The following is a 22,392-nucleotide window of genomic DNA, read 5'->3' on the forward strand; positions in this document are numbered from 1 at the left end:
CAGAGCAAACAGTGTACCCAGCCAGCCACAGGCTCCTGGGCCCCAGACCCCCGCCCAGTGCCATGTACCCACCCCTGCCTCCCCATGAGCACCCCCTCCAGGGGGTGGTCGGCCCATCCTGTTTTCTCTCTCTGAAGCCTAGCAGGGACACTGGCCAGACAGCCCCCTCCCTCCAGCCAGAAGCCCACCCCAACCCTGCCTACACACCACGCAGGGCATCCCCGGAGGCCCCCTGGGATCTGCACAGGCGAGAGGTCCCGGCCCTGGAGGCCGGCTCCTGCCACATGGACTCCGTCCCCCGCCGCTCCAAGGCAAGAGGGTTCTTTCCAGCACAGGGTGGGCCTTCCAGTGCTGGGGTACCAGGCACCAGCTGACTGCACATTCCATTGAGACAAACCACCCAGAACTTTAAAACTGCCGTCTTCTGCTTTATTGACAGGTAAATTGTTCAAAAATGTTCTCACAATTCAATAATTACAAAGACTCAGACTTACATTAAAAAAGTAAAAACCAGAACCCCCAGCAGGTGCCAGCCCCAGCGGAAGGCCCGGGGGGCAGGCAGGCTGTGGTGCCCATGTTGCTCAGTGCCGACTCATGGAAAATGCGCGTCTTCCACAGCGTCACGAGGACGTCGGCTGGCAGAGGGCAGAGGGAAGCCTGCCGGTGGCTCACGGCGAGCTTTCAGAGGCCGCCCCGGGCCCTGGCGCTGGGAGGGGAGGCAGAAGCGCGCGGGGTGGAGTGTGGCGGTGTCTACACCATCCAGTAGAGGGCACGAATCATGGGGCTCCATGCAGGGCGGGGCGCCCCCGGGCGTGGCCTCTCGGCCCGTGGGCACAGGGCCCAGCTACCCGCCACCCACTGGTTTCAGGGCAGGAGGCTGAGCGGTGGAAGCGAGCAGGACAGAGCACAGCTGACTTCACAGTAGTAGAGACTGGTGACACGTGTGGCTGTGACTGGGAATGGACTGACTCCAGAGGCCTCTGTCCACGGCTACAAGGTCGGCAGGAGGACTTCCGCCTCTTGACTATGTACGGGCTAAATGAACAAAAAGGCCACAACCTCACCTCCACGTTTCCTGTCTTCAAGACTCTAGTGACACTGGGAATGATACACAACTTCCTACGATGCTCCTAAGCGCCTAGGAAACAGTTTCAGGGAACGGGCCGGACGCGGCACTGAGGCTGTCCTGAGCTGCCTGCGTCCCGCGGGGGCCGCGGCTGGCCCTGGGTGGGCGGGAGAGGCCGGGGGCGTCCTTCATGTGCAAACGGAGCTGCGTTGCCTCACAGCCGCGCAGAGGGTGATCTGGTCTACCGCCAGACAGTGCAGCACGGAACTGGTCACTGTTATAATAAAGCATTTTCTTCATCTCCACATCTACACGTCGACTCCACGCTTCCTGGGACGACACTGGAGGCTCAGCTCGGTCTTGGCACTGGCGCTGGAGGCCGCCTGGGCCCCGGCCCTGTGGCGGGAGCCGGTGGCTTCAGGCGTCGCGGGACGGCTGCTCCAGGCTCTCGAGGGGCAGCTGGCTCCTGTGGGGGGAGTTGGGGCTCGGCGGGCCGCTGGGGTTGGAGCTGTTGGATGGAGTCGAATGTTTGGTGGAATCTGAATCAGGCTGTGAAGACAGAACGGGGCCAGCGTGAGAACCGTCGCCTGGGCCTGAGAGTGCAGCTGCCTGGGCAGGGGCGGCCCCGCTGTCTCCTTCCGAGATACGAGGACACACCCTCTCCAGACTTTTCATGTGGCCCCTGCAGGAGAGATCACAGACCAAGGCCCACCACCACCGACGACTCGTGCAACTGTCACAAAAAGGAGCAACCTGCCGTGAGGAAACCAGGCGGGGTGGCAGCCAAGTGGTCCAAGGCCACAGACGTAAGGCTCTTTCATGGTAAAAGCACAGGGGATAGAGAGGGACTTTCTCCACATGACAGAGGTGTCAGGGAGCAGCCCTCTACTGCACGCCCTGTGGCGAGAGGCAAAGCTCCCATTCAGAGCAGGAGCGAGGCCAGGCTGCTGCCGTCATGCTGCTCAATACCGGCTACAAGGTCCAGCCACCGGGCAAGTAAAGACGGCGTCCACGAGGGACAGTAGAAGGAAAAGCATCTCTGCTCACGGCTGACCAGACTCTGTAGGGATATAAACGCTAAAGAGCTTAACGAGTTCAGTAAAGCTGCAGGATGCAAGGTCAACACAAAAATCAGTTCTGCTTCTATGGAATCTGAAAAGGAAACTAAGAAAACAATTCCATTTACAATAGCATCCAAAAGGATAAAATATACTAAGAATAAGTTTAACCAGAGGTGAAAGATCTGTATACTAAGACTATAAACACAGCTGAAAACCTTTTAAAAAGACCCCGTGAGTAAAGCAAAGGCGCCCGTGTTCATGGCTCAGAAGACTACTGTTAAGATGGCGACATTTCCCACGTGACCAACCTACAGATTCAATGCAGTCCTTACCAAAATCCTAAAGGACTTTTTGGGGGAGGCATAGAACTGGAAAAGCCAATCCTCAAATTCACATAGAATTGCAGGGGACCCAGAAAAGTCAAAAGAAAACTGCGTAAGAAAAAGCTGGAGGACTCACACTTCCCAAACTTACTGCTTCAAAATGTACTATTGGTACATCCCTGGCGGTCCAGAGGCTAAAGACTCGCCCGCCAATTCCGGGGACATGCGTTCGATGCCTGGTTGGGAAACAAAGATCTCACACGCCACGGGCCAACCAAGCCCATGCTCCACAGCAGAAGCCACCGCGATGAGAAGCCTGTGCGCGACTGGAGAGCCGCCCCCGCACACTGTAGCTAGAGAAAGCCGGGCAGCCACCAGTAAATAAAGCTGAGCGAGAAGCTGAGCAACTCCTGAAAATGGGGGATGAACAGGTGCGTTGTGCTAGCTCTCAGGTTACAGGTGCTGAAGCAGAGGCTCCGGGAATAGAAACATGTAAACAGAAGAATTTACTGAAGGGTAACCCCACAAGACAGAGGGAAGTAAGTGGTGCCACGTGCTCTAGAGGGAAGGCGGCGCAGATCCTCACCACACACGCGAAGACACACTTACACACTCACACTCCCTCAGACACTTTCACCACACAGGGACGAAGAAAAAGCCTGCCAAGTTCTCAGAGTAAAAGAGAATCTACCTTAACTGAAAAAGACAGACTAGACTGTATAAGAACTAAACATTTCTATGTGTTAAATTTCTACATGACAGCACCTTTACAATTAAAGACAAAATTAAGATGTCAGTGATACTGGGAAAAGTACTTGCAACAGGTAATACCCACAATCCATGAAGAGTTTCTGTGAACAAGGAGGAGGACACAGTCCCTCAAGAGCAGCCAGGTGAAGGGTGCAGAGCTGGACCTGGAGGAGCGAGCGCGGCCGCCCCACACACCCCGAGTTCCGGGCGTGCCAGGAAGGTGAGGGACTTGTGCAGCGGAGCCCTATTTCTACCGTCAGCTCAGCAGCCCTGCACCCCTGGCCTCCTGTCACGGAAGTGCCGCCGGGGCCCAGCCCTCAGGCCACCCTGCCTCCTGCTCTCCTCCCCCACCACACAGGGGGACTGAGGACACTGCTGTCTGCAGTGGGACCGCCCGACAGCACTGTGTTGACCCTCCACACTCCGATCCCACGGGGCTGTCGGAGGAGGAGAGAGGGCAAGACGCACAGGCCACCTGTGCACCTTCTGGCGTTCCAGCCGTATGTGCAAGACCACCCAGAAAAGTCTAGACGGGAGCAGCCTCCCTGCATGCTCCAAGCACGCGGACGCCCACCCAGTCAGTGCCTGGGAGGAGAGATGGGCCCCAGCACCTCAGGGGCCCTTGGCTGCACCCTCCTCAGCTAGGCCAGGGGGCCAAGCCACGGGGCAGCCGGGCCTGGAGGCGGCCTTGGTCTCCTGAGGCCACGACGAGGAGGGGAGAACTCTCATCTTTCTCCCGAAAGACTCACGGCAGCGGAGCCCGTGTCCTCCCCTCTGGGTGCAGCCTGAGCAGTCCAGAGAAGGCGGTTCTGGGGGGCTGGGGACCACGGAGGCCCGAGGTGGCCACTCCAGGGCAGACAGAGCCTCAGACCCCAGGCCTCCGCCTTCGCCAGGCGAACCTCACCTCTTTGTCAAAGTCCTGGTCAGGGTCAGACATACTCCTTAGCGGCACAGCCACTCCGGGTTCAGATCCCCCTACAAAACAAAGACGGCCATCACCCTGGGGAAACAGTTGAGAGCAGAACCGCAAGCCCAGCCCCGTTTCCAGGTCCCCCTCTGGGCCCCTACCTGACGAGGGCCACGAGACGTAGGGCTTGTTCCTGGGCGGAGGTGGGCGGGACAGGCTGGCGGGGGCAGGGCCCGGCCTCTCCTCCTGGGCGGGGGGCACGGCGCTCTGCGCAGAGAGCAGTGCGTCAGCTCGGGAGCACGCACCGGCTGCCGGAGGCGGGCAGCCAGGCCCCGGGCAGAGCGTGCAGGCCACGTGTGGAGCCTGCAGCACCAGCAGGCGGAGGCCCTGGGCCTCCGTGGGGAAACAGGCTGGGAAAGCCCTCTGGACAGCTGCTTTGGGCCAGCTGTGGGCTAAGAACTGGCGCTGAGTGAGGGCAGTACGCCACCTGCCCTTACTGCGCCGTTCCAGCAGTCATTTCTGACAGCGATTTCCTCAGGACACCGTAAGAAGCGGTGAAGGCCGCAGACCCTTAGGGAGCGCGTGGAGGGGTGTGGCGGGGCGGCCGGGGCTCACCAGAGGCAGGTCCATGAGCACCTGCATGCCGTCGCCCGGGCCCATGTGGGCCACGTGGTTGAAGTTGGTGGGGTTGGAGATCATCTTGGACCGCAGCTCCGGGTCTCTCAGCATCTCTCTGCGGAGGGAGGGGCATGAGGCCCCGTCCCACCCCCACCCCCCACGGCCCCGTCCCACTCCCGCGGCTCCTACCGCCGCTGCTGCAGCCGCTCCTCCTCCGGGACCTTGAAGACGAAGCGCCTCTTGCTCCGGGTCCGCAGCATCTGCTTCCGGCTGTTGTCCGAGGTGTCGGGCACGTTGAGCACGGTTCCTGCGGGCCAGGGAAGGGTCGCACGGCTGCTGACTCCTGGGAAGCACCCCCCACCCCCTCCATCCTCTGCAAGAAGGGCTCACCCGAGGCCTTGCTCTTGAAATAGATCAGGCGGGGAGGCTCGCAGTTGAGGAGGTTGAGGCTGCCTTCCAAGTTCAGGGGCCGGATCTGTGTTGGGAACCAGATGGGTAGGTGGCTGCCCTGCGTGGGCGGCGGGCACCGTGCACGCACCCCGAGCCTTACCCTGCGCAAGCCGACCGTCTGCACCCACTCCATGGTGCGCACGTCGAAGACGTCCACGCCGTACTCGCTATACACCGTGACGTGCGTGGGGCTGCAACCTGGCGCACACGGAGCAGAGGGGTGAGCCCGGGCCGCCCGGTGCCAGAGGCCACCAACCCGCACGGGCGTGCCTTGGCCCAGGCCCCGGGGCCCCCACTGCGGAGGGAACCTCCGCTCCTGACATCTGACAGCGTTAAATACCACCGCACATTGAGCGCTGACGACGACCTACTCAAAACTTCGTTTTTCATTTAGCTTGCTTATTATACAGTTCCAGCAGAAGCTTATTACTGTTCAGGCTGAATGCATCGCAAATCCAGACAGGGACCTAACGTTTTTTCCTTAAGGCAAACAACTCCTTTGAGATTCCAGGAGTCAGACTTCTGAGTAAACAGTTAAAATCTCCCCCAAACTATCGCTGTGCTCTGAGTGAGGTGCTGGCCTTCCCTGAAGCTGTCTGCAGGCCACCCTCCTACAGTCGGTCTGAACATACACGATGACAATCACTCTCCCGCCACAGGTCTGGATGGAAAACCCTCCTGAGGCAGGACTAGGAGACGGAGGCCTGCTGGCCCGCGGCACCTGCGGTCCATGGGGACTTTCCCACTGTTAGGACAGCGGGGCAGACGTGAGCCGGCCCAGAGAGCATCCTGGAGGGCGCAGCTGTCATGCCAAGCAGGCAGGGGGCTCTGGCTCAGCCTAGGTTCCTGTCCTCCTACATCCCAGGGCTGAAAGTCACTCCTCGCCACATCACACTTAACTGAATTTCTAAAAAGCTTCTGTTATGTTGATATTAGATTCCAAACGGGCCGCCTGATCACACCTGTTCTTTGGAGCACAACAAAGAAAATACAACAGGGTTTAGGGAACAAAAGACGCTAAACTAGTCGCCAAACCGTCCTGGTGGTGACATTTCAGACAAACCGTGAGGCCTGCTGAGTGCCACACCTGACGAAGATGGCCAGAGGGCCCTGAGAGACCTCAGAGACCTCGCCCACGCGGGGGCTCCGGGGGCCGCTCCCCTCACGCCGGAGCACGTGGGGCTCCATCTGCAGACAGTTTACTGACAGACTGATACACTCAGCTGCCCAGTTAAAAAAAAAGTAACCGGTTAAATCAGCAGGAAGGCCCCTGCTGTTGGTGGGCAGGTCACTGCCCTGTGTGGCTCCCGGAAGGATGGGGCTCCTGTGACCGGGGTGGGGTGGTGTCTGTGTGTGAGGACATGCGCGTGCTCACGTGGGGCTCGTGATGAGCAGGAAGCAGGGCTAGGTCTCCACCCTGAGAGCTCCTGAATGAGTCCTGCAGCTCTAGAACTGGCTGGCGTCTGTACTGTGCACAGATGAACCGAGCACAGAGGAGGGGAGAGGGCTGGACTCGGAAGAGAATGCAGCAACCTCACGGCCGAGATCAGAATGCGCGGCTCCCAGCGACCTGTATCCTGCTGGAGTTACCAGGTGGCCGCGAGCCCATTCTTGCACTGGCCACCCACAAGGACAGGGGGCACGGCGGGGAGACCAGGAGGGGAGATGCTGAGGCCGCAGCTGCCCGCATCATGCCCGGGCCCCGGCCAAAGGCGAACAAGGCCGAGAAAGAGCCAGCTCCCCTTGGCCCCCAGCTCCTGGTCCCAGTGCCCGTGGGTGTTCTGCCAGTTTGGTGAGGCCAGCGACAAGGCAGACCCAAGAAGTACTTCTAGGGAATCAGGGAAAAAAGAACACCTCCTCCTACCCTGCCAGCTTGAAATAGACGTGTGACCCGCGGGTGACCACGCAGACCACCTGCTACGCCCTGTATTGAGTGGGTGGGATCTGAGGTCAGGCTTTTTGACACAAGAGCAGACGGCAGGCCAGCAGGGCGTGGAGCACAGACTCCAGTGGCCGGCGCCATCATCCTGGCAGAAGGACACTCGGTTGACCACCCAGAGTGGCTCCTGCCTGCAGCACGGCGTCTGTCCCGAGAGGACCCCGGCCCAGTGGTCAGGGCCGTGTACTTTCTGCCCAAGGAAACCTTTAGCTTATTGTCATGACTGTGTAAAGTTTACACGTCATCAAGAATGTCTTTTAAAAAGTGAAACAACGCAGGTCCTTCTCCCATTCGCCTTGCTCTCCCCCTGGCGAGGCCAGCCGGCTGCTTGGCTCCTCGGCTGAGGGCCCCCCGAGGGAGGGGTGGGCAAGCCCCGCTGACCGGCCAGGGAATGGCCCAGGCCCACCCTGTCCTCCGCAGCAAGCTGGGGAGTCCGCCTCTCCTGCCGCCCACCCTGAGCACTCGGCTGAGGGGCAGGAGGACAGACCAAGGCAGAGAGGACACGTGCTGACCGGCGGGGCGGCAGCGGCGACGGGGTATGGCAACAGAAAACATATACATACTACAGGCAACGGGCGCCGCAGGCCACATGAGCTCCTGAGCGCGTGACCTCCGACCTTGTGGGTCCACGTACAGTCCCATGTGGCTGAAGCAAAGCAGGTACTCCTCACTTTTGAGCTCCACAGCACAAAGGGCATCAAAAGACTGTTGTGAGAGGAACGTAAGCGAGGGGTCATTGGGATTTACCAGGTTTAGAGCCTGCCCATCTCCCTGGGTGCTCAACAGAGAGAACCCAGAAGGGTAGCCAACACAGAGCCTGTCCTTGACTGCGGCCATCCACTGCACATTGCCAGGGGCCACAAGCTCGCTGAGCTTCCTGTGCAAAGGCTTAGTTCTCTGGATCTCATAGCAAAGGACCAGCCGCTTCACTGCCACAAACAGGCAGGTGGGGCCGCTCTTCTTCAGCGTCCCGGTCGCTATGAGCTGGCAGCCTTTTGTCTCCGGAAGCTTGATGTCCATGTTGCTCTCGGCCCCATCGAAGGAGGACCACGGACAGAGGTGGACGTGGTGGTTCCGGCCGCAGAGGAGGACGGCGACTCTCTCTTTGGGGGCGAGCTCGATCTGGTACACCTTCTTGTAGTCAGCCACACGGACGATCACTGTGGACGGGGCGGGAGCATGAGGCCAGGGTTCTGCGGACGCCCCCCGGAAGGCCTCCCAGTTCACGCCCTGCTGTCTCGTCTTTCTTGTACCCCCGGCCCAGACCCCTGGCTGGGAGGTGCTGAGTGCAGGGAGGCTCTGAGGGTGCACCCTGGATTCCCCTCATCCCTGAACCCAAGACCCTGCATCTGGAAAACAAAGGGCTGTCACCAGCTTCCCTGGACCCTTAGATATACTCAGAGGATGCAGCCACCTCCTCCTGGGGACCCCAGACCAACCCAGGACCCTCGACACCCTCCCTGGGTCAGGACCTCCACTGGGGTTTCAGTCAGAGCCCTGGGTCTGGATCCTGATGGGGAACAGCTCCGCAAGAGCAGCCACCACCCCAGAGCCACACATGCTCCCCACTCTTCCCTGGGGCAGGAGTGCCGACACCCCAGGCTCCCGGGGAAGGGGCCACTGCCCTCTCAGGGAAGCCCCCTGTTCACCAGGGAGATCCCTGGAGCCAGGCCCGGGCAGACTTGGGGATACTCCTGCTTTTTCTTCTGGGAGGAATGAAAAGTCAAAACGTGAAGCGAAGGAAGGAGCATTTTGTCTGATAAGGCCTCCGGGTGCCCGGGAATTAAGGACCCGTCTTCCCTCGCCCCGTTCTTCCCAGGAGGACTCTCAAGACCGCTCTCGGCATCTCACTGGACTAGGCGGGCCCTGGGGTAGGTGGACAAGCGCCAGACAGCTGTCCACCGTCGGTCTCATTTGTGGCCTATTCCTCTCCTCAGCCGCTGGCCAATCTCCTTCTCTGTGAAGCTCTCTGATGTGGAGACCGAACTCCGCCATCCAGGGAACCCACCTTAATGCCCACGCGTCCCCACCGCTGACCCCTGCCTGCGGCACAGAGCGGACAGCCCAAGTGCCACACACTCACCATCCCGGGTCACCTCTATGACGTAGAGCCCTTCCTCGAGGCCAATGGCGATCCGGTCCCCGTCTGTGAACGACGCAACGGAAGTCACGATCCTCTGTCTCCGGAGTAACTACGAGTCCCCATGCTGCCCACCCGCCCTGGCCCCCTGCGTGGGCACCGCAGCGCGGGACACGCACCCAGGATGGCGGCCGTGAGCACGGCCTTGATGAGGGGCAGCGAGCTGTCGTAGGCCTCCTGGGGCACGTGCACCGCCTGGCTCTGCAGGCGGTTCTTCTGGAGGATGGCCTGCAGGCCCTCCAAGATCCCCACCCACTTCCGCTTCTCATTTTCGTTCTCCGTCAGGATGAGCAGCGAGCTGGTCTTAGAAGGGGCACCTAAGAGAGAGGCCGTCACCTTCAGGACAGAAAACAAGACAAACGATTCATAAGACAACGGCACACGGAGCCAGTGCCAGGCAGCCTAGAGGGGCCAGCACGAGGCCACTGCCTGGAGCGCTCCCTCTGGGGGCCGCTGGGATCCGGTCCAGCCGCCCGCAGGGGCCGTGAGCAGCCTGATCTCTGAGTGCAGGGCACTCCACTCTCACCAAAACCAGCTAACTGTTCGCTCTAACTGCTCGTCACAGCCAGGAAACCCACTCTCAGAATGCGTCCAGCTAGAGTGGGAGTTCCCTGGCAGTCCAGTGGTCAGGATGCCACACTCTCACTGCCAAGGGCCCAGGTTCAACCCCAGGTCAGGAAACTGAGATCCCAAAAGCTGTACGGTGCAGCCAAAGCGAAGAAAAAAGACAAAAAGAAAGGGGAAAAACAACACAAAACAACATCCAGGGACAAGGGACTCTCACACACCCACCTCCCTGGGGGCTCCCCAAACACCAGGCACCGCGAGCGACCCTCGCTGCCACAGAATCATCCGGGCACAGTAATGGCGACTCTCTGTACCACATACAGAGGCAGGTTCTGAATAGAGACGCGATTTAACAGAAAATGACCCGTGGTCTTGGTTTTGTGGTCAACCAGATTTTACTGTAGCTGTGAAAATTCCCAGTGGAGGGGGAACTCAGTCTTCTGGAAGCTTCCTGAAGCCACAGCACCCACCACCAGCCCAGCAGGGTGCGCCCCACCTCCGCCAACAAGACTGCTGACAGCAGCATCTACCGAATTCTTTCCTGCTTTGCTCAGGTTAATGGCCAGTGAGTCCTGGGAGGGAGGCTGAAGGGCCCGTTTCCCTACAGCCAACCCGTGAGGCACTTCAGTGTCCAGTGCCCTGGACGGAGGGGCCAGGACAGACTGCAGATGAGGATGGAGCTGGAAGGCCTGGCACTGGGGGGCTTGTGGCTGGATGAGCCGAGGCCAGCAGTCTAGAGAAACAGGAGGTCCCTTCATGTGGGCCCCTTGCTACCACACTAGGAAATGCTCAGTAACGTTACCCTTTCATTTTAGCCACATGCACTTCTTTAACGATTAATGAAACACGTTGAAAAACCAGGAAGAAAACGTACCCTGAATATACATGGAATATCTCGGCGTGAGGCATGTATGACGTCTGAAGCCAGGACGGAGCTCACAGAGAACTCTTCATCTCTGTAAGAAATAACACGTTCAGAACACAGGGCCTGTCCTCCACCCATGGGGCCACGATGAGAGAGGACACCTCTGGGAAAACCTTCCTGCCTCCACCCGGATATGAAACACTGACACTGACAAAGCCAGCCCACAAAGGGTGAGACTCCTACACATACTTCAATGGTGGGGGGCGTCGGGGACTTAACCCCTCCCCAAGCCACACTGCTCTGGCCGTGCCAGGCCGCGCGGCAGGCACACACCACGTCTTTGCTGTGTCCTCTGCTTGGCCGTAAACAGGGGAATGAAGTCTGCTGTGGCAGCCGGGGAATCCCAGCCACTCTCGACCCTGGGCTGTGAGCAGCAGATGCCCGGGACGCCCAGTGCATCCTCAGCACGGCTGGACTGGGCACATCTGTGTGTGTGTGTGCACGCGCGTGTGTGTGCGTGTGGGGGGGATGGGCAGGACCACCTGGGGACGTTTCCAAACCGCAGGTGCCCCCGGTCACCCCTGCCCCACGGGCCCCCAGGTACCAATGCTGCCGAGGCAGCTGCAGGGCAGGTGGCACAGGGGCAGGCTCTCCACGTGGGGATGTGGCCGCCGTGGCAGCTGCGCCCCCAAGCTCCAAGCTAAGCTCGCCCTGTTTCTTAACTGGCTTAGTCTCCCCACAGCCCCAGCCTCAGAGTGCTGCTATTCTGCCCGTTCCAGGGACTGAGGTGTTAATGGGGGCTCCGCGCTTTCCTGTGCTGATGGCAGGAGGGAGCTGACGAGGCACGAGGGGGTTACGAGAGGCGCCGCTGAGTTGGAGTGGCGGCCCCAGGGAGTCAGGGCTCCCAGAGGCAGAGCACACAGGCCGCCCCAGCTGCACGCTGCCTGGGCTGGATTCTCTCTGTTCCGGGGTGCATAATTTTCTCATTAGATGCCTACTTGGCACATCTTTCAGGGCAAAAACATCCACAGCAGGAAGGTTTCTAGCGGGCCCCTGTTTCAGAGTGGCACGACGACTAAGGATGTGAAGGAAGGAACAAGGTTAAAGCGACCAAGCAGTGAACCCCCGCTGTAAGATGCGCAGGTCAGGTGACAGGCCCAGGACAAGGGCGGGCCGCACACACTGACCTGAGGTCCAGGACTTGGCTGGCCAGGACGCCGGGCTGGGCGGACTTGCCCTCGGGCAGGTCGTACAGGAAGAGCCTGCAGTCACAGACCACCGCGAAGGCTCGCTGCCACCCCTTCTTCACCCCGGTTGGTTTGGGGATCTGCAGATCAAAGTGACCGTGTTCCCCAGGGCCAGGGCGCCAGCCGCAGGCAGTGGAAAGGCAGGCCCGGGAGACTTCTTGGAGGCGGCTGCCGTGTCAGGGTCCTCCCCCACTGCTGCTTGGCCGGCTGAGGCTGGGAGCAGAGCTGCGTCTGGGCCCAGGAAAGCTCGGGACGCTGCTGGGGAGGAGCCCCCCATCACCGAAGGGGTTGCAGGAGACAAGGTGGGTGGCTCAGTGCATGGGCGTGCTCATAGCAGACGTGGCGTGCTGTGACACGTGGCGTGTCCTGGAGTGCTGGGCCCGGCGCAGCCCCTTCAGATGGCACTGGGCTTAAAGCCCATCAGCCCAGGACGTGGGACAAGAGGCCTTGGATGAGTGTTTCTGCGGGGTCCGAAGGACCCAGGAGGACAGGGCACCCGGAACCGGCACATGGGGCAAAAGGATGGATTTCCAGTGCAGCCGGGCGTGGCTATGGTCAGCAGGCTGGCCGCCCACCTGAGCACGGCCGTGGGTCACGTCCTACCTTCACGTAGCCCTTGTAGGCTGTTCCGATGCCTCTCTGCACGTCCACACCTAGAGGCCGCTTGGACTGCTCGGGGGGGATGGGGCACACTTGGGGGGCGCGGTCTCTGCAGGACACGTGGCAGGCAAACGAGCACACTGCAAAGGCACAGGAGGCGCCGTGAGACCCGCGCCCCTGAAGCGGCGGTCACAGGGGACGCGTGGCACCCCCAAAAGGGACAGTTCCCACAGACACTCGGGGACACGGGTGTCAATTAACTTCTCTGCACACTCATTGGCCCTGGCACAGGGCAGGCACACGACTCGGAGGCGTGAAATGCTAGTAACGACAGACCCGGAAGAACAGGCCACACGGTGGTGCTTCTCCAGACGACTTGGTAGTGAAATATTTTAAAGCTCTTTTTACTCTGCTTTCCCTTACTTTGGAAAACAGATGTGGATGTTAATTTTGCAGCAAACAAGGACGAGCAGGCACCCTGGCCACCCCGGAGCAGCGCACTGTCCGCTGCAGCAGGACTTTAGCCTTGGCTGGGCCCAGCTCAGCCAGCGGAGGAGCCTCCGGTGCCCCCTCCCGGTTGGGCCACCCCGGGCTCCAGGCCTTCACCACCCCTTCACCCCGGGCCCTCGCGGCAGGCGGGCGCACTCACCGTCGCAGGCGTAGCCCTGGCGGATCAGCCCCACCATCAGGGAGGTGCAGTGGCTGCATTGTGTGGGGCTGGAGAAGGACTTGATGCTCAGCTGGTGTGCCTTTGGCTGCAGGAAGGACGTCGAGGGTGAGACAGGGAGGTGGGGATGGGGCCACCTGCTCGTGAGCAAACGTTTCAACCTCCGGGGCACGACCTCGAGAGGCTGAATCACGTGCTTTCACCATGAGGTACATGGCTCCCAGGGGTGCCATCCACGGAGAGGCTGACCCAGAGAACGAGCCCACATGCTCCTCTCACAGTGAGCACCCTCTCTGCCCACGCCAGTGAGGCTGGTGGGCCGGGGCGCCACAGAGACACTGCTGAAAACACACTGGCGCGAGCCCCTTGCCTGCAGGGGCTCCAGGGCTGGCCTGGGCCACATTTTGGGGTGCACAGCCCCCCCACAGCAGCTCATTCCTCCCAGGAAGAGTCTGGAAAACCCCAACACTCCTCACTGGGAACCACGGCGCTGGTGAAGCTTAAGGTACCAAAGAGGAGGGATCAGCGCCCTTCAGGGCACAGAAGACGTGGAGCCGTTTGTCAGAATGAGGGCTCAAGCAGCGCAAAACCCAGAGCCCGGTCTGCTCTCTGCCTCCCTGAGAGCCACAAGCCCACAGCCTGGCTGTTGGCTAGACTCAAGTGAAACCAAGCCCCGTCTCTAGCAGGCACGGCTGTCTGCAGCTTCAGCCTTAAGAGAGGCCGTGCCTACGTTAAAGAAGAAAAGCACCCAGCATGTAAGGCCAGATGCCTGCTCAGCTGGGAACCTAGGGCCTCATCACACCCTCAACGTCGGGCTCAGCTCTCCAAGATACACTGACGAGCACGACAAGTTAGGAAGCGGCACGTTCAGCAGCTTTCCATTTACGTGGGGGGAAAATTGCCTCCCCAAAACCACGTGGTTCTCTAGGGCTCCAAGTGCAACCAGATACATGGGAATATGTGTGAAGCAGGGACTGAACGACACGTAACGGAGAGGGGCACACTACCGGGGGCGAGACGTGGTCTGGGGAGAGGGAAGAGGACCGGGGAGACCAGACTCTGAAATCTTCCAATTAAAATGCGCTCATGTGTCACTGGTTTAATTAAGAAAACACAGGGTCCTGACACTTTATGGCTCAACACACTACTCAGAACAAAACCTTACTCTGTAAACGAAAACATTAAGCTCAGCTTTTTACACGAAGCCCCGCTGCCCCCTTAAGCTCAGCGTGTTCACACAAAGCCCCGCTGCCCCCCGCCCCGCGAAGAGCGAGCAGCCCTACCTTTGGCCCCGCCAGAGCGAGGGCCTGTGCACTGGGCAGCGGTACAGCGGGCAGCCTCTGAGGGGCCCGGGCCACGTCCTGGGGATAAGCGGGGACAGGTGAGCAGCGTCCAGCTCAGCGCACGCCTCACTCGGCAGCACCGATGAGCAGGAACCGTTCTGCAGTCTCAATCTACTGTGCTGTCGGGACAGCCGTGGAGCCGCCCTCAGCAGGCTGAGGCCCCACCGGGAATTCTCAAACGAGGCTGCCTCAGAGGGACAAGCTGTCAGGGCAGCGCCTGTGAGGGTCTGCGAGGCGCGCAGACATGGGGAGGGGTCAGAGCCCGGCTCTCGGGGGTCGACGGGGCGATGCTCACCTCCGGCTGCTCTGCGCCCGCGGCCACAGAGACCCCTAAGGACGCCTCTGGCTTTGGAGCTTGGGTTTCTTGCTCACTAGTGGAGCTGGTCTGAAAACAAAGGCAGAGAAACACTGTGGGGATAAGGGAACTCATCCTGTGGAAGTCAGAGGCTAACTGCACGTTCTTCATTTAAAAAGCGCGTTTCACTCGGGACTTGGGGTCCCAGCCCAGACTCAGTCCCACCACGGACCCCACCTCACTCACAACTGTCTTGCCTTCCCGAGACCACTGCCCTCAGCGTCCTGGGGTGGGGGCGACTGTGAGGGAGGGTTACCGCTGAGGCCTCACCCTCCAACCACAGCCTGGTCCGCCCGCCCTCTGAGCTCGCAGGCCGTGACTCACTCTACACCCGGGAGCCCTAAGCTGAAGTGGCCACATGCTCCAGAACCTCATTTCTGGGACCGAGAATAAATTCTAACATTGAAAAGGGCTGTGGACCTATGACCAGAAGGAGGAATTTCCCTTTAAGTTCCATGACACAGGGAAGCAATGCTTGGTTCTAAGAATTCAAGACTCTCAAATTACTTTTACAAGCTGAAGCTAAAGCCACATTCTAAAACCACCTACAGATAATCTCAGGAGTGCTCCCGACTTGAACACTCCCTTGTCACCAGCAACCGTGTTTTACAAACACACACAATTTACATAGCATTGTCAACAGGTGACCCAGGGTAGCTGGGCAGGTAGTTCCACACCGAACTCCCATCGAACCACATCAGAGAAACACTTTCCACTGGCTCGAACTAACCAGGCTGCTGCCTAAGGAGCCAAACTCACAGGGAAGGCAGGGGGCACACAGAGACACACGCACGACTACGTGCTGCGGTGTGTAAATCCTAAGCACACTCGTCAGAGAAAGGCCAGATCCATTAGGCACAGGTATAAGCAACTTTCCCCCATAAACGAGGTATACAAATGAGTTTTTAGATAAATGCATTTTTAGATAAACGAAGGGCAAAAGAACATTTCGTAATTTAACTGCAGCCAAGGAACAGCCCCGCTAGTTTCATTTGGCCGGACAATTAACCGAAAGGGTGCAGACGGGATGGGGAGGGGTCCGCACTCGGAGGCGATGAGCACGGGCCCCACGCCGGCAGTGACTGACTTCTTCCCAAGAGGCTGGCAGAGAGGACATGCGGGAGGAGACGGAGCCCTTGCTTGTGACAGACGGGAGGAACGAAAACCAGCATTCCCACCCGATATAAACCTCCAGGAAAACCTACTGATTCAGTGCTGTGGCCAGCATTTTAGTGTAAACCACAGCTTTGCACGGGGAAGGCAGACCAGGAGCTTCTATCAGAAGAGTCTCAGGTCTGCAAACCCTCCTAACACACCCGACTCTGACCAAGGAGTTTTTCATCAGTAACTGTTCTTCCTACTTAAGTCACGGGCTAGCGAGGGACAAAAATTAAACGTGAAAAACAGCAGGAGTGCTGGCTACAGGGGACGGGGTCTCAGATCACGCGCAGCCTGCCCCTCCGGCCGCCCCCTGTGACAGAAGGGACGCGCTAGAGGCCACCTGGCCCGTGGCCTGCCGCCGTCCACGAGCTCTAGAGAAAAGCCACCCCATCCTGGCCACAACCCGAGTCTCAGCCTCTCGGGAGTCTGTGTCTGGCCCTGCAGTGCTGGGAGGAGGCACGGGGCTGACCAGCAGCCTGTGTCTGGAAGAGCTGCCAGCGTGAACAGTTACATGTATTTGCTTCTTAAAAACTGAGGACTTAAGGGAAAAGGCAGCATCACACATTCGATAAAAACCCCTCTTGACAGGTGAATGTAAATAGGTGGGTGCCCAGAACGCTGAGAGCAACACAGATCTGCTTTGGTTTTGTAACAACTGGTCTAGGCTAGGATCACGGTGGTCCGCTAACCTGCAGATGACCACTGGTGCCTCCTGAGTCCCTCTGGGGCAGGTCCGCAGACACCACCTCCACCTGAGGGCCAAGAAGCTTAGCATCCCCAGTGCTGAGCCAAGTGGCCTCCACTCGCAGGAAGAACACACCATCTCCGGTATAGAGTTCACGTCAAAACTTCCAACCCATGTCTAATCGAGAGGAAAAGTGGAGGACAATCTACAAGACAACCGGTTTGGACACTACAAAAATATCAGGTTATAAAGAGGGGGTGGGGGGCGCGACTCCAGGTGGAAGGAGACCAGAGAGGCGCTGGCTCCTGGGCAGAGGGGGCGGCCTGTGCTCAGTGACCTCAGCAAAGAAGCACCGGGCAGTTTGGTGTCTGGGGGTCCCGAAGCTCGTGCTCAGAAAGCTCCGTGTGTACAGAGAGAGGGAGAAAGCGAGGGGCAGATCGCCAGGCGGGAGGCACGTGTGTGTTCACCATGCTGCCTTCCGCCTTCCTGCAGGTCTACAGCGTTCTGGTAAAAAGGAAACAAAGGCAACGACAAACACATCGGGGGCCCGTCAGTGAGACCTGCCGTCACGATGTTCACCGGCTTGTCTCGGGGGTGGCCAGGAGGGGTCCACCCTGCAGTTTGGAGGAAGGAGGACCGACTGCCCCGCCTCCAAGGGGTGCCGTGAAGAGCCTCAGCGCCCGAGAAGGACCGGCCCAGCCGCTCCCAGGAGCTGCTTCCCGCGTCACGGGGGCTCTGGCTGCCTCCGGTGCGGTCACCCCGAGCGGAGGCGCTGAGCTGCACCACCAGGACCTCAACAGGGGGCCCGGAGCCGGGCTGTTCTTCCATACCACCCACCCCACCCATCGGCGAGTCTGCACAGAAGCCCCTGAAGGGGTAACGTGACCAGCTGCAGGGGGAGAATGTGTGTTTTAAAAACTGTCTGAAACACTCACTGCCCAGGCGGAGGCTGGCGGGGGTCTCTTTCCTGAAGGTGCCAAGCACTTCCTTCACCCCATGTGATTTGAGGAAGTGGGAACGCTTCTCTGGGTGCACTTCACATACCTTAACTGTCTCAAACTGTCACATGTTAACTTACTGGTACGTGTGTGGTCACAGGTAGCCAAACCAAATTAAACTATTAATATTTCTAATTTATCATAAATTCATTTGTCACTTAAAAAAATACTTACTCTAAATGTCAGATCATGTGCAAGAGGTGCAGTGTTGAAATACTCAAAAATAGAATCCTGAAAATCTGGAAGTTTGAGTCCTGTAAGAATAAAACGAGACTTGTCAAGGTACAAAATTTAAGACTGTTTCTTAAGCTTTATGGGAAGAATCAGTATCATCAAAATAGCAATGCTCTGTAAGTGAACTGACAAATCTGATGCAATTACAGTAAAAATACCATTAAACTTGCCCCAGAGCTGGACATCTGGAATAACCAAGGAAGACTACCTGGCAAAAAGGTGGTAGGAAGACTACCTACCACCCCTCTAAAAATTAGGGGGTGGTAGGGGAGGAGACCTACCAAATACTGACGCAGATTCACTGAAGCACATGTTCTAATTAGAAGCATGGGTCCTGCCCGTGGACAATGAACAAGGTAGAAACCGAGAAACAGCCCTCAGCCCCCATGGCAACTCATCTCATCTACGGTGAGACTGACATCTGAAGTCAGCATCGAGAGGAACTTTTTAATGACTGGCATCAGACAGCTAACAAGTCTCAGAAAAAAAGACAGAATGGGTCCTCCTCAAACTGTATGTCACAGTAACTTCCCAATGGGTCAGTAATCTAAATTTTAAAAATGAAGTCACAGAAGTATCTGAAGAAAACATGGGTGAATTACTTGAACAACTGGGGATTTGGGGAATATTTCCCTATGACTTAAAATAGGGGAAAAAACTAACAAATCTGACACATAAAAATTAAAATAGCAAAACAAAATGAAAACGATAACAAAAAAACACCTAATGCTTGGCAAAAAAAAAAAAAAAATCGGGCTTCCCTGGTGGCTCAGTGGTAAACAATCTGCCTGCAGATGCAAGACGCACGGGTGTGATCCCTGATCCAGGAAGATCCCACTGGCCGAGGGGCAGTTAAGTCTGTGCGTCACGACTACTGAGCTCTGTGCTCTAGAGCCCAAGGACCGCAGCAAGGGAAGGCCACACGCCCTAGAACCTGCACTCTGCCGTGAGAGAGGCCACAGCGATGAGAAGCCCACCGCAGGGGCTCCTGCAGCAACGAAGACCCAGCACAGCCAAGGATAGATAAAATTAAAAAAAAAATAAGCCAAGGAAAAAGACAAAAAGACAAACTAAGATTATTTGCAACTTTTGTCAAACAAAAGACTCTAGCCCTCAACATATAAACAGCTTCTAAGAATTAAGAAAAAGCCACAGTCTGAACTTTTACAAATGGGTAGAAAATACCAATCTATAAACCACAGAGTGAGGTACAAACTGCCCTCAAACACATGAAAAGATGCGCAACCTTGCTCGTAAGAAATGTGAATGTGGTGCCACTTCTCACCCGCTCCAAGCGAGGTCACCCCTGGTGGGTGAGGCTGCAGGGCAGGAACCCCCGCCTGCCCTGTGCCGGGGACACAAACCCACAGCCCAGGAGCAGAACCCAGAGCCGGCACGGCTGAGCCTGATTGTGCGCACGCTCCCCCTCCACCAGCAGCCCTGCAGCAAATGTCGCACGCACGCGGCACGCCCCGCCGCAGGGGACTGGAGCAGCAGGACTCCCAGCGGGTACTGTGCCGAGCCGGCTGCACGAAGACCCGGGCCGCCAGCCAAGGGTCGTGGCCTCGCCCGAGCACAGGTCAGGGCAGGCCAGGCCTCTGTGAGGCCTAATGATACAGACACAGGCACCTGCTTTATATTTTCAACATGGAACAAAGGGAAAAATACACCGAAAACTGTGGCTGCCTTTTTGGGAAGGCATCTTTGGACATACCCTATTTCAGAATTTGGGCTTTGGGATTAGGGTAAGCGCTTTCCTTATAGAACTAAAAACCATTAAAATTAAAAGAAATTAAATCTAAAATAAAACCATTTCATTAAAAAAGGTTTATATGTAAACAATTCAGAAGCTTATGGTACTAATTTACCAGTATCTGCTCTAAACTTTTCTTCCATCTTCTTCTTCAAAATTTCCATTTCTTCTAGTAGTTCTCTATTTTTGGCTTCAGAATCCTTTAGTTTGCTAAAATACAAAATAAAAGGCTTTAAGTGCCCTGAGCTCAGGTCATCTCTGTGCTGGTTCAGAGTGTCAAAGTAGGCAGGTTGGTAGGAAGGGGGTGTGTGTGTGTGTTGGGGGGGTTGCTTCTCCCAGGCGTCTGGGAAAGCACCCAGACCCACTGGACAGACACTCAAGCCCACTCTCAGCATCAGCTGCTGCTCACTGCGTCATGGATCATACACGAGCTTCACTTAAAAAGTCACAGTTTACAAAGTGTATCTCATGAGGCCCTAACGGAGTCCCCGACGGCCCCACCTCTGAGGACGCACGGCTCAGTCACTCAGCTGTCAGGCCCCAGGCGTCTTCCCTGGAATGAGCGCAACAGTGGGCCGCACCGAAGAGCCGCACCACTGCACGCACAGCGGGGCCTCTGCTCCCAGCGCGTCGAGGACGGGCCAGCACCAGGCCCAGCGGACCCCGGCGGGGAGGCAGGCAGCAAGCCTCGCTCAGAGCCCTGTGGTGATCACGGTGACGCCACGGGAACCGGTCACCGCCCGCCCCTCACCCCGCTCTGTGAGGCCTCACAGGGATGCTGGAAGGGTCATGTGTTTTCACAGTAACGGTCTCACAGCAGCTCCAAGCAGAGGCAGTATATTTAAACAGCAGCTGTTACCACCATCAGTTTTTCAGCCCCAAACTGACACGATTTCCTGTCAGTGACACCATCACTTCCAGGTCCCCCCCATGAAGACGTGTCAGGGCTTGGCCAACCACGTGGACAGGTCCACCGCAGGCAGGTCGGCCCAGCTTTCTTAAGGCTGCAGCTCATTACAGATCCTGAGGGAACAGAACAGAACCCACAGACGGCAGGCTCTCATCAAACGTCTGCTGAACTCACTGCCTTGTCAAACAGTGTTTTCTATGACTGCTTGAAGGTGGGGAAAAATTCTGAATATTTTAGTGTGTTGATTTTAGCTTTTAAAGGAAAAAACGCTAAGCTGAAGAGGTGGACAGGAAGGCCAGAGAGGTGTCCATGGATATGTGGGTCCTGTCACCCAGCTCAGGGCGGCAAGCACCCTGTTCACACTCAGAAAGAGACACAGACGCTTCAAAACTGCAGACTCACACACGCTCATTCTGTCCTGAAAACCCTGCACATGCTCATCCGTGCCCCAGGCCTGAGCACCGAGCGCCAGGAACAGCACTCTGCTCGTCCCAACAGCCCCGGGTTGGCAGGCACCTTTCAAAGGAGAGGTTCACGTCCTTGACCTTCCTCAGCTCCTCCTGCACAAGCTGCTTGGCCCGGATCTCCGCTTCCAGGGCCGACTGCAGTTCCAGCCGTGCAGACATGTCCAGCTTCTGACTGCGGCGAACTTTCCAGAGCGGGTCCTGCAGGGGTGGTTTCAGATGTTAAAACACATTCTGAACCAACTCACTCCTTTAACAACATTAACGCTAACAGGCAATTTATCTTCTTTGAATCTTAAGACTTTATTATATTTAAATATTAACTCTCGGATGTTATTAAATTCCATGGGACCCAATTTTAGTTTTGGTATTTTGTAAGTTCTTTCTTAGAGATCTTCTAAAGAATAAAATTTACTTTCTTAAAAATAAAACTGAGCTGATAGGGTAATTTCTCTACATGGTCCCAGTACACTCTTTTACCAATTTAAGCTATATTCTAGGATCAGAGTTATTCTTATTTTTCTACCTCTTGAAACATCGTGCCCTGTTATCATCTTAGTAATTACATCATTAAAAGACTAAAATAATAAGAGAAAGGAAGCGCGATGGGATGAACTGAAGGATGAAGCTACAGGGAAATAAACCAGTTGAGGACAGCTTCTTTCTTATTGAGACTCCAGATGTATTTCACTGACTTTCAAGAGTATAAGAGAAATCTGGAGAGACTGTCTTGGTAGGCTTTTATTTACGTTTTCACTGAAAACAGTTAAGAATTTTTCATTTTTCCTCCGTAGGAGTAAAGAGGAGACGGGGGGGGGGGGGGGGGGAGCACGTGGGGCGCCACCTACTGGCAACGAAGGGACCAGCCACAGGGAGGCTCAGGTGAGCAGACCCAGGAGGAAGCAGGTAACACTTCCAAGGATGGAGCAGCGAGCTGCGCGGCGCTGGAGTGGCGAGCGGCCGAGAGGAGATACCCCACGTCCAAGGTCACAGAAACCCCAGTAATATGGTAGGGCGCTGAGAGGGCATCAGAGGGCAGACAGAAACCACAATCACAGAGAACTAACCAATCTGATCACATGGACCACAGCCTTGTCTAACTCAATGAAACTATGAGCCATGCCATGTAGGGCCACCCGAGAAGGATGGGTCACGGTGGAGAGTTCTGACACAATGTGGTCCACCAGAGAAGGGAATGGCAAACCACTGCAGTATTCTTGCCTTGAGAACCCCATGAACAGTATGAAAAGGCAAAAAGATAGGACACTGAAAGATGAACTCCCCAGGTC

The 22,392-nt window shown here is 57.2% G+C and overlaps 1 protein-coding gene across 2 annotated transcripts in view; it reads right to left on the bottom strand.

Annotated features, from left to right (window-relative positions):
• Positions 1 to 407: 407 nt before the first annotated feature.
• CDC42BPB (CDC42 binding protein kinase beta) overlaps positions 408 to 22,392 on the bottom strand; it is a 98,222-nt gene continuing 76,237 nt past the window's right edge. The window contains exons 19-37 of one of the 2 annotated variants that reach the window (XM_061395413.1): positions 21,156 to 21,304; positions 19,845 to 19,939; positions 17,917 to 17,996; positions 14,839 to 14,928; positions 14,484 to 14,561; positions 13,183 to 13,288; positions 12,537 to 12,673; positions 11,874 to 12,013; positions 10,696 to 10,777; positions 9,374 to 9,590; positions 9,198 to 9,260; positions 7,678 to 8,274; positions 5,276 to 5,373; positions 5,116 to 5,200; positions 4,915 to 5,032; positions 4,723 to 4,840; positions 4,269 to 4,374; positions 4,105 to 4,175; positions 408 to 1,615 (exon numbers count right to left, since the gene is read on the bottom strand). In XM_061395413.1, the coding sequence (XP_061251397.1) occupies positions 1,484 to 1,615; positions 4,105 to 4,175; positions 4,269 to 4,374; positions 4,723 to 4,840; positions 4,915 to 5,032; positions 5,116 to 5,200; positions 5,276 to 5,373; positions 7,678 to 8,274; positions 9,198 to 9,260; positions 9,374 to 9,590; positions 10,696 to 10,777; positions 11,874 to 12,013; positions 12,537 to 12,673; positions 13,183 to 13,288; positions 14,484 to 14,561; positions 14,839 to 14,928; positions 17,917 to 17,996; positions 19,845 to 19,939; positions 21,156 to 21,304 (2,562 nt within the window). In that variant the 3' untranslated portion in view covers positions 408 to 1,483. Of the gene's footprint in view, positions 1,616 to 4,104; positions 4,176 to 4,268; positions 4,375 to 4,722; positions 4,841 to 4,914; positions 5,033 to 5,115; positions 5,201 to 5,275; positions 5,374 to 7,677; positions 8,275 to 9,197; positions 9,261 to 9,373; positions 9,591 to 10,695; positions 10,778 to 11,873; positions 12,014 to 12,536; positions 12,674 to 13,182; positions 13,289 to 14,483; positions 14,562 to 14,838; positions 14,929 to 17,916; positions 17,997 to 19,844; positions 19,940 to 21,155; positions 21,305 to 22,392 lie in introns of those variants that run through there. The other variant, XR_009732231.1, reaches the window with a different exon arrangement.

This window comes from Bos javanicus, chromosome 21, assembly GCF_032452875.1.
Source record: "Bos javanicus breed banteng chromosome 21, ARS-OSU_banteng_1.0, whole genome shotgun sequence".
Taxonomy (NCBI): Eukaryota; Metazoa; Chordata; class Mammalia; order Artiodactyla; family Bovidae; genus Bos; species Bos javanicus.